The following is a 10,793-nucleotide window of genomic DNA, read 5'->3' as shown; positions in this document are numbered from 1 at the left end:
CCAGCTGCAGACTGAAAACCAAGCCAATTAAATTGGTCATCCTGGTGCCAGGTTGGCTGCATACAGCCACCCTGCCCCACCTGGGTGAGGGGTGGGGGGGCTATCCTCCTGACACTTTAGCCCTCAGTTTCCCACCACCAACACTGCACCTGCCTTAACAGTTACACAGAAAGAGGTGTGTGTGTGTGTGTGTGTACACAGAGACACACAAAAGCCCTGCCTGGCAGGTGGTCTCTGGTAACATAGCTAGGCTCAGAAGGAACATCTGTTGGAATTCTTTGCCTGCTGGTCTCTTCTAAGGCAGGAGGAGGGGGTGGAACAGAGGCTGGGTTCTAAAATTCCACAGGAGGGAGGAGAGGTTATGACCTTGGACATTTGTCACTAGGGGGTCTGACATGGCAGACCGGGGCTGATCCAGGGGCACACTGAACCAGCCCCCTGTCCTGGAGGAGCCAGGACTATCCCACACAAGGGGAGGGAAGCCCTGCCTTGCTGGTATCCAGGCCCTGCAGACACCCACATGTTCAGGACAAGGCCTGTCATGGGATGGATGGATGCCTTTCCTGGCAGCCATATGGCCCTGCTGAGGTGATTTGCATACAGGTGGAAGGCCTGTGGGCAGGCTGGTGAGACCGTTGCCTTGGTAACTCCTCAGCTACCCCAAGACCTACCCCAGCTGTCTCTGTCACTGCCATTCTTCAGGCTTCTTCCATTCAGGGCAGCTTTTAAAATCCCAGGCTGCCTCTTATCTCCCTCTTCCCCTATACCTGGGCCCATGATAGGTGCTGCATTCTTCCTACCTCCTCTTTCCCCTGGCCTGAGCTCTGGCTCCCCTGGGCCTTGTGGACTGAGGACCCAAGGCTGGGGATAGGCAATGGGCTGTGAGGAGACCTAGGCTGAATGGGACCCTTCTCTGTCCTAGGTTTGAACAGGCCATCCAGGCAGCTAGCCGAGTTATTCAAAAGTAAGTGCTCTGGCCTTCGTTGCACAGGCTCCCTGCCCCGTGTGGGTGGAATAGGCCCCAGGATGTACAGGGCTCTGTGGTGGAGGGGCACCCTGCGTGTTCTCTGGCACAGCTTGACTCTCCAGCCCTGAGGTGTCCCTGTTTCCTTCTGCAGTGAGCAGTTTGCCATCCGACGTTTCCAGTCCTTGCCGGTGAGTGTCCTCTGAGGCCCACTGAGAGACTTGGGCCTACTGGCTAGGATTATAGAGGGCAGGAGGGACCTGGATTGATTCTCGGAAGGTCGACTTGAAGCAGTTGGGTGTCCCTTGTCTGGCTATGGGAGATGGGGCTTTGGAGGTGGACAGGGGATCTGGGGGAGTTGGAGCAGAGATGGGAGAAGGTATGGCCTGGGCTGGCACTAGGGGAATGGAGCCTTCTGTACCTACTGCCCTCCTGGCTCTCTAGGGGAGGCTTCTGGGCCACAGTCCTGTGCTACGGAACATCACCAACTCCCAAGCGTCTGGCACCTGGAGGAAGACTGAGGCGTGTGACCAAGCTGCCCACGGCTCTGGGGAGGACAAAGAGAATGTATGTTTCCAGAAGGCCAGAATCGAAGCACTTCAGGGAGAGAGGGGGGCTTACTGGAGTGGTTTTCTGGCATTTGATCATGCATCCCTCTGTATTGCCCACAGGATGGATTTGTCTTCAAGATGCCAGGGAAACTCAAACATCCCAACCACTCCCGTGCTCTTGGGGAGTGGGCCAGCCGCAGAGAAGCCTTTGCCCAGAGGCCAAGCTCGGCTCCCGACCTGATGGTATACCAGGAGAGCTGACCCCTGCAGGGCAGGCATGCGCGCAGGGCAGGTGCCTGTGAAGGCAGCCTGGGAAACTTGGGGGTGATCCTGAGCCCTGAGGTAGTGGGAACCTTATTTCTCAGAAGGTTAGGGTGGAGACTTGTCTCGGGCCCCATGTTGAGTCTCCTCTGTCTGTCACCCATGCAGTGTCTCACCCCTGAGCGGAAGATGGAAGTCGAGGAACTGATCCCCATGGCCCGATGCCAGTTCTCCGTGACCCCCTCCACAGGGGCTGTTGAGGAAGACGATGGATTCGTGGATATCCTGGAGACGGACTTAAAGGTAAACAGCCTTGCCTTGTCAGGCCCCCTACCTCTCCCTTCCTGAGATCTCCTGAAAGAGGTAAGCTCTGAGCTCCTACAGCAAGACTATGACCTCATTTCAATGTCAGAAGAACTGGAGGTAACTGAGTCACAGCCTGACCTCTGGCCAATCAGAGAAGAGGAAGCGGCTGGTGCTGCAGTGGAGGGTGGATGGGCAGGGCAAAGGGAAGCCTGGTCTTCCTGTATTGCCATGCTTCTCATATCTATGCTAAAGTCCCTCTGGCGAGTGGGGCCCCGCAGTTTCCTGGTCCTGGGGGCTGTCCTGTGTGGCGGTATGAGCAGGGTCACCAAGGGCTGCTGGCCTGGAATTTTGCTGGGAGAACTGGGAAAACCGCCCTGGAGGACTTGGGGCCTTAGGTGTTGGACCTGTGCCTGCGAGTGTGACCATACCCTTGCTGATCTGGCCTCAGGAGAATGATGTAGTTCCCCCAGGCATGGAGAGCCTCATTAGTGCCCCACTGGTCAAGACCTCAGAAAAGGAAGAGGAACAGGTGAGCCCCTGGAGAGGCCCCTCAAAACTTGGGAATGGTGGAGCCCTACCCTCTGAGTGAGACTGGGATGGAAAGCAGGGGCTAGGAATGCTGACCCCAGACCTGCTACCTCTGCCAGGACCTCATCATGTACAGCAAGTGCCAGCGGCTCTTCCGCTCTCCGTCCATGCCCTGCGGTGTGATCCGGCCCATCCTCAAGAGGCTGGAGCGCCCGCAGGACCGGGATCTGCCTGTACAGAACAAGCGGAAAAGGAGCGTGACTCCTCCAGAGGAGGAACTGCAGGAAGCTGAGGAACCCGTGAGTACCCCCGTCCTGGGCTGGGACTAGGCTGGACTGCCACCCTCCAAGTCCACCCTGTAAGCCCGTCTCAGCTGGGTTTGTAGAGGGGGGCAGGGTGCAAGGAAGGGGGATGCTAACCAGACAGGGCACTGAGGGACAGCCTCACCCCTGACCCTGGCTGCCACTTGCCTCACAGAAAGCCCGCATTCTCCGCTCAAAGTCTCTGTGTCATGATGAGATTGAGAATATCCTGGACAGTGACCACCGAGAACTGATCGGGGATTACTCCAAGGTACCAGCAGTGGGACCCTCAGGAGGCTCGGGCCTTTACTATGTGGCCCCTGAGCCCAGCGACTGCTTTAGTGACTCCCACTCTCCCAGAAGCCCCTCATTTTGTCCTTTGCATCTTATCCTGTAGTCTCACCCAGACTCCTCTCTCTGGCTCTCTTTGATCTCCTATCTCAAATCTGTCCAGGGCATCAGTGGTATCTCCACCTTGGAAAAGATTTCCATCTTGCCGGGGGCCTCCTGGGGCCTGCTTGGCAAAGCATGGGGGCAGGAGGCATGGAGGGTTCATATCCTCTGCTCCCCATCTTCATTTCCCCTTGGAAGGCTGTTTTCTGGGGATCAGACCCTAGAGGCACCTTGGTTGCTATGGGAACCAGACCTTAATTTGAAGTCAAAGCAGATAATTCCCTGGTGGTCCAGTGGCTAAGACTCCACGCTGCCAATGCAGGGGGCCCAGGTTGGATCCCTGGTCAGGGAACTAGATCCCGCATGGCACAACTTAGCGTTCACGTGCTGCAAAAAATCCCACATGCAGCAGTGAAGATCAAAGATCCCATGCAACTAAGACTGGATGCAGCCAAATAAAACAAACAAATAAATATTAAAAAAAGGGAAAGTCAAGCAAGTTTGGCTTTCAGACTTGAGGAAAAACTCATTTTTCTCAGGTTCCTAGTTTTGCCAATGTCACTCTCTCTCACCTTCCCTTCAGGCCTTCCTCCTACAGACTGTGGATGGAAAGCACCAAGACCTCAAGTACATCTCACCAGAAACGGTATGCAGGGATGAGTTATTTTTCAGTGCCTTTGGGACTTCTGTTTGCTTGTTAACCTCCCCTGGAGTCAGGCTACAAGCACTGGGTCAGCCCCTGCCTGCCAGCCTGAACCACTGGGACCCACCTCTGCGGCCTCCTGCAGGTGGTGGCTCTGCTGACAGGCAAGTTCAGCCACATCGTGGAGAAGTTTGTGATTGTTGACTGCAGATACCCCTATGAGTATGAAGGCGGGCACATCAAGGTGAGGCAGGGTGACGGGAGAGGCCCTGAAGACTCATCCAGTTCTGTCCTTCCTCTGCCCAGAGGATGCACTCTCTCATGGGGTAGGATCTGCCCTTCAAGAGCTGGAGTCACTCATCTGAAAGATGGGGACCGCACAGGGCAGGGTCAGCCACGCACAGCTGCGGCCTGACCCCTGGCTTCTCTGGCAGACTGCTGTGAACCTGCCTCTGGAACGGGATGCCGAGACCTTCCTGCTACAGAGCCCCATCACACCCTGCAGCCTGGATAAGAGAATCATCCTCATTTTCCACTGTGAATTTTCATCTGAGCGGGGCCCCCGCATGTGAGTCCTGGCTCCGCCCAGCCAGCTAGTGCTGCTCCTTACCTTCCCTGCTTAGGCTTTCGGGTGCTGGAACCATCCAGTGGCCAAGAGGTGTGAGCCCGGCCCTGGCCCCTCCTTGATCTGGGCCTCTTATCTCACCTTGGAGCTTGGAGCAGACCGTATCCCTGCTTCCCTGTGCATGGCACTGTCCTCCTGTCTCCTCTCATCCTTTCCGTCAGGCCTCCCATCTTCCCTCTGTCCATTGCCGCCATCTCCACAAAACCTAATTCTAACTCTCCAGCGGTGTCCTTAAAATCCAAAGGCCCTGTCCCAGTCCTCAGTGATGCTGGCCCTTCCAGGGTTCAATTGTTCTTTCCTCTCTCCATCTCCTCACCCAGCCTTGTCCAGACCTTCTGACTCTTACCTCTTGAACTTGGTTCACTTGTCTCCCTTCTGCCTCCACTTTCCTGGCCCAGAAGAAATGTCTCGGACAGAGATTGTGTAACTGTCTTCTGAACACAGAGCCCCTTTGATTTGCCTTTTTCTGTCTCCCCAACCTCTTGTGAACCCAGTTAGCCAGACTGAACTAAAAGTGTTCTTGTGGCTGACATTCCTGCACTCAAGCCTTCTGTGGTTCCCAGAGGAGTGGCTGCGTGGAGCAGGTCCCCTGATACATCCCACTGTACAACCAGCTCTCACCCCCACACCCCTACTGGTCGCAGGTGCCGTTTCATCAGGGAACGAGACAGAGCCTCCAACGACTACCCCAGCCTCTACTATCCTGAGATGTATATCCTCAAAGGCGGCTACAAGGACTTCTTCCCACAGCACCCGGTACCACGGGTTGGGGTGGCCATAGCATCCGTGGGAGGTTTGGGCTACAGGGAAAGGGGTTGACCAGGCAGTAGCCCTCGGATAAGGGAGGATAGAGTCCTCTCTGAAGTTGCCCAGGTCCCCATGTTGATTGCCCCATCCCATCCTGCCCTAGACCTTCTGTGAGCCTCAAGACTACCGGCCCATGAACCATGAGGACTTCAAGGATGAAATGAAGACCTTCCGCCTCAAGACACGCAGCTGGGCTGGCGAGCGGAGCCGGCGAGAGCTCTGCAGCCGCCTGCAGGACCAGTGAAGGGCCAGCAACTGTCCCACGCGCCTTCCTTGCTTTGTGCGGCCTGGGCATCAGCCGCCCTGTGGCCTCCGGGGCTGAGGGTCTGCTGTCCAGGGAAAAGATGGTGAAGGCGTCCTGTCTGCCTGCACCAGCCCTGATCCTCTGTCTCACTCCAGTCATGTTCCGTATCCTGGTGACACCCCCATCCTCACTCCAGGAGAGCCCAGCCTGCTGACTAAGTGAAATTGGATTAAGTCTAGCTCAAAGGAAGTACTTGTGTCTAACAGGAGCCTTTTTGGTGTCTTTTTCTTCCTTGTTTGGGTTAACCCTTTGTCTTGCTGTATTCAGAAAAGCCTCTTTTTTCCTAAGAGCTTTGTTTATATGTATGTGGCTGAGAGAAAGCTCCAGCCTCCTAGAAGGAGCCACCGCTACCCTCGGAGTTAGCACCATGTCCCAGGTGCTAACATACTCCTAAGTGTGTGTGCCAAACTCCCTTCTCCTTCCCGTCTCTTCATGTGAACATCTCCAGCACAGGCACGAGCTCTTCCTCTTTCCTGTTTCAGTGTTATTTGTATGTTTGATCTCTTTTTTTTTTCCATCTCAGGATAGTTACAGGCTAAGGTTTAGGTTTTCCCTGTCCAGTTGTTAAAGATACAAACATTCATAACCCACTTGGCCCTGGCTTCTGTGGCTCGGAAAGGGATGTTATTATCCATGGAGGCCCCTAGGTGAGGGTTAAGGCCTGCATCCTGAGCCCACTGGAAACCTAGCCCTCACTGCTGTGAACCCTGGGGGCTGAACCCACGTCAGAACTTGCTGCTGTCTCGTCACGGATGGACAGATGGACAAATGGAAGTGTGGATGGATAGTGGGTGCATGGATGGCCATAGACCCACAATGCCTTGTCCACAAACCACTGAACTGAGGCATTTCAGTGAGTGTGACTGCCTGCAGCAGGAGTATACATGTGCCTGTCTGTGTGAACAAAATCTTTACACTTTTAAGATTTGGAGATATTCAAAAGGAAATTTTATGAAAGCAGCTAAACTAAGGCCAGCCACTTCTGGATTCTGAATCTTGGGAAATGGGCAGGGCTTCTTGAAGGCTCTGCTGAGTCATCTAGAAGGGTCTTGGTTCAATAAAGCACTGAGCAAGCTGAGTAAGTAGCATTGTGTCCTGTGGAGCCCTTAATAAGACTATGGCAGACCCTGATGGTGGAATACAGCAGAGGCAAGTCTCCGGATTGGGGCTGGAAGACTCCTGGGGAGGTGGCCTCATACCCTCTTCCCAAGTCTTGCCAAGATTTTGGATTCAGCCTCCCTGTTCCCCTCATCTGGCTTCTCAAGCACTTCTGGGGTCCATCTTCCTAAACTAGCTCTCCATTCCTAAATTCTGCACCAAGAAGGCAAGAATGATGTCATCAAGTCTGTTCTCTAGAACTGTCAGTGGCTCACCATTGCCTTCAGAAACTTAAAAGTCTCAGCCTTTAGGACCTAGACCCTCTGCTGCCTCATTCCTCACCTCTTGCTGAATTAAATCCCCCATAGTTGCTCTTCACATTTTCTTGTCCTTGCATCTGCAATATGCTCAGGAATGCTCTCCTCAAGCTGCTATTTCTCTTAAGATTCAATTTCAAATGTTAATGCCTCCCAGAAGCCTCCCTGCTCTATTAGGGAAATGACTTTCATTATCCCCAGCACTCAGCAAAGGTTCCACCACTTAGGAGGTGCCAGGGTCAAGGTAAAAGAGTAGGAAAGGGCCGATCTGGGAGAACCAGAAATCTGGATGTGTCAGGAAATCCCCTTGGAATACCACAGCAAATTACTCTCTCCCACACCAGCCCAAATATGAGCTATGATGGTAGGGGCTCCTTTGCAAATGTACAACTAAGACACTGCCTGATACAGAGTGCTCACACAACATGTCAAGTGTCATTCCCACTTCTTGTTAAAGTTCTACCTTGCTGTGATTATTCGCTCCATTCTGCAGGTGGGAAAACAGGCTGTTTCTTGCCAGAGCAATAAGAAGAGACTTGAGAGTCCTAGGCTGAGTCTAAACTTGTCCCCCCGATCCCAAGTTTCTTAAGCTCCTTGGTCTTCAGTCTTGGTCTTGAGCCTGCTGCAAGGGCACAATAGGTAGGAGGGATGATATTGGAGGGGTGGGGGTGGGGGCTGGGCTTCTACTCAAGAAGTGTAGTCCAGAAGCCCCCTCCACTGAGCAGGCGGCTGGCACCAAGCCAGCCTTATCTGGGTGACGGGATTTGCCCCAGAAAAGGGAAAATACTTGTGCAGACCCCTGAGAAAGAGGAAGAAGTAGAGGGAGAGGAGAGAGAGAGCCCTGGCACAGTTCTGAGATTTGCCTGTACCACCCTGAATGCTCAAGTGGTCTGGTTTTATGAGGAGGAAGGCCCCTGGATACTCAAAGGGCACTCACCTGCCCCAGGTCACACAGCAGATACAAGCAGAGTAGATATTCCAGCTGCCCAGGACTCTCACTCTTCACCTTCCCACCTCTGCAAGAGATAAGAAGGTGGGGCTAGGCTGCCTAGCTTCTGCTCTAAGAGTCCTCTTACCACCCTGGCTATGTGGATCAGATCACATGGGGAGGAGAAAGCAATGGGGGCTGAGTGTCTAACCCCACCCAGAATGAGCTAGGTGCTGACAGCTGTGGCCACCTCTGCCCCACTCACAACCCATCATAGTCAGTTGTGATCACTTAGTCTGCCCCAAACACTTTTACCTAGTGTCTTCTAATCACACCAGGTCACACATTTAGCTCATTTTGCAGGGGAAACAAGAGGAAGGGACCTTGATCAAGTGAGGACAAGAGTCTTCCCTGAGAGAAGGCCTTGGTGCCTGGGCCCAGTAGAGAGGGTGCTAGGGTTCACCTCTCCAATTTGGGCTGGGCCAAGACCTCCTTGTCCTGGGAATTTCAGAGGATAGGGCAGAGGTACTGCAGTCCCTACCAGGAAGTGAAGATATAACTTTATTCCTGGATGCTCAAAAAGAGGGGTGGATCAGGCAAGGAAGTGGTTTAAAATCCTGGGCTGTCAGCCAGTTTTAAAGGTTGTTTTGCTTATGCCAAGTCAGGGCAGGAATTCCCACCTCTGGCTAGGAGCCTGGGAGCAGCCACATGCAGCCTACTCACATGGTTTAAGAGTCACACAGGCTCCTGTGCTAGGCCTGACAGAGTCGGGGGGCTGGGGATCATTGGATTTGCTTGCTATTTGTCATTTGCAATGACAATTTAAAGAATGTTTTCTTTTTAAATTGGGGAAAGACTGACATTTCCTCAAAGGTACATATCTTAAACATAGGGCACAGATGTGAGAAGGCACCACACAGCTCAACGTGTCGACATGTCTAGCATCCCAGAAGGTTTCCTCCAGCTCTTTCCCAGTTACCTACACTCTGGAATCACCACTAGTTAACCTCAATTGTAGTACATTAGTTTTACCTGTTCTTGAGCTTCATACAGTTTTGTGTCTGACTGTTTTCACTCAGCATAATGATTCGAGGTCCATCCTGTTTCTTTTACCAATAATTTATTCTCACTATATGGATATATTCCTAAATTAAATTGTTCGTTCTACTTTTTTTCTTCTGGCCTTTAAAATTTGGGGGGTTAGGGGCTTGCCATCCATCTTGCAGGATCTTAGTTACCCAACCAGGACTTGAACCTGAGCCATGGCAGTGAGAGAGCAGAGTCCGAATCACTGGATGCCAGGGAATTCCCTGGCATTTATTTGTTTACTCATTTGGCTGCTCTGGGTCTTGGTTGTGGCCTGTGAGATCTAGTTTCCTGACCAGGGATTGAACCTGGGCCCCCTGCATTGGGAACATGGAGTCAGTCACTGGACCACCAGGGAAGTCCCTCCCTAGTCTTTAAATCTTTTAAAAATTAAAGCAAAGATTCACTCTTTTGTGTATATATTTCTGTGAGTTTTGGTGGATGTACAGTTTGGTAACTGCCACCACAATTAAGAGATAGAACATTTTCATTCTGCCCGTAGATTGTTTGAGACTATTTCAAAATGTGATGGAACTATACCAGGGGTGGAACTGTTGGATCACAGCGTGTGTATTTTCCACATAGTTCTCCAAGGTTGCTATACCAACTTAGCTCCCACCAGCTGTGTCTGAGAGTTTTGTTGTTCCATATTTTCATTAGGATTGGTAAATTTTAATTTCTCTCTTAACCAGAAAATGTGATTGTTTATAGCAAAGAGCTCTGTTCACTGTCCAGAGCTGCATGCACCTGCATGCTGTAGTGTGGCAGTAGCAGGAATTTCAGCCTGTCTTCTGACTCTCCTATGTTGAAATGCTAATCTTAGTCTTAATTTTTTCTCAAGTCAGATTCTTTAAAAAGTTAAAGTGACCCTTTAGGTCACTGGCTTGAGTCCATCCAGTGACCACAGCTCACAGTCATCTAGAAAACTTAATGATTTTTAGAAGTCTTTATCCCTGGGATTGAACACAAAAGCACCCTACTTTCCAGAAGCAATAAAACTGTTGGTACAGAAAGGAAGGATGTTTAGACAAGAAGGTCTGTAGCCATGTGGAATCTGGAAACAATCAGGAGAGGGAAGTTGAGCAATGATGGAGAAGTTGCTGTTCTGCAGCCTTGAAATCCGTGCCTTGAGAGAATGTTGGATAATGTGAAGTTACTCAGCCTATTGTTCAAAAGAGACAGTTGGTTATGAGACAGAAGCTAAGAAGCATTCCCACCCAACAGGAGTTTGTGTGGATGCCAAGCAGTGCTGCTAGGATTGCCTCCTCCCCCACCCTGCCCACACCAGCACTCACACCCTGGGGAAGGGTGGTGACCGCAGCTGCCAGGCTCTGAGTCATCTGGGCCTGGGGCAGCGGGAAGGGAAGGGGCCTCACGTGGCCGGGTCTGAGCTGCCTCGTTGGGCCTCCTGGCTCTCAGCCCTGCAGGAAGAGCAGCCTTTTGAAAGGACAAATCACAGACTGCCTAGTCCTCCTGGAGCTCAGCCAAACATGGGGCCTGGGGCTCCCTGAGGGGAGGGTTCTGGAAGGGGCCTTCTGGGTTGGGGTTGGGAATACCAGGGAAGGAGGTTATCCAAACCGGGTGGGAAGGGAGCTCCCAGGGTTAGATTATTGCAGGTAAGCAGGGCTGGGGTTATGGCCTCTAGGAGTTGGAGGTGGGGGCTGACAATCTCTGTGGTGA

The 10,793-nt window shown here is 52.4% G+C and overlaps 1 protein-coding gene across 4 annotated transcripts in view; it reads left to right on the top strand.

Annotated features, from left to right (window-relative positions):
* The window catches only part of CDC25B (cell division cycle 25B), a 9,704-nt gene extending 2,935 nt beyond the window's left edge, over positions 1-6,769 (top strand). For all 4 annotated transcript variants that reach the window (XM_010836476.1, XM_010836477.1, XM_010836475.1 and 1 more), the window contains 13 exons: positions 923-964; positions 1,119-1,155; positions 1,409-1,531; positions 1,636-1,758; positions 1,945-2,079; positions 2,531-2,611; positions 2,730-2,909; positions 3,088-3,183; positions 3,889-3,951; positions 4,094-4,192; positions 4,383-4,516; positions 5,218-5,329; positions 5,484-6,769. In XM_010836476.1, coding sequence (XP_010834778.1) covers positions 923-964; positions 1,119-1,155; positions 1,409-1,531; positions 1,636-1,758; positions 1,945-2,079; positions 2,531-2,611; positions 2,730-2,909; positions 3,088-3,183; positions 3,889-3,951; positions 4,094-4,192; positions 4,383-4,516; positions 5,218-5,329; positions 5,484-5,624 — 1,366 coding nt within the window. In that variant the 3' untranslated portion in view covers positions 5,625-6,769. The remainder of the gene's footprint in view (positions 1-922; positions 965-1,118; positions 1,156-1,408; positions 1,532-1,635; positions 1,759-1,944; positions 2,080-2,530; positions 2,612-2,729; positions 2,910-3,087; positions 3,184-3,888; positions 3,952-4,093; positions 4,193-4,382; positions 4,517-5,217; positions 5,330-5,483) is intronic.
* Positions 6,770-10,793: the final 4,024 nt, after the last annotated feature.

Source organism: Bison bison, unplaced genomic scaffold, assembly GCF_000754665.1.
Source record: "Bison bison bison isolate TAMUID 2011002044 unplaced genomic scaffold, Bison_UMD1.0 scf7180017864063, whole genome shotgun sequence".
In the NCBI taxonomy this organism is placed as follows: domain Eukaryota; kingdom Metazoa; phylum Chordata; class Mammalia; order Artiodactyla; family Bovidae; genus Bison; species Bison bison.
The sequence above is the reverse complement of the archived record's forward strand: the minus strand, read 5'-3'. Positions and strand labels throughout refer to the sequence as shown.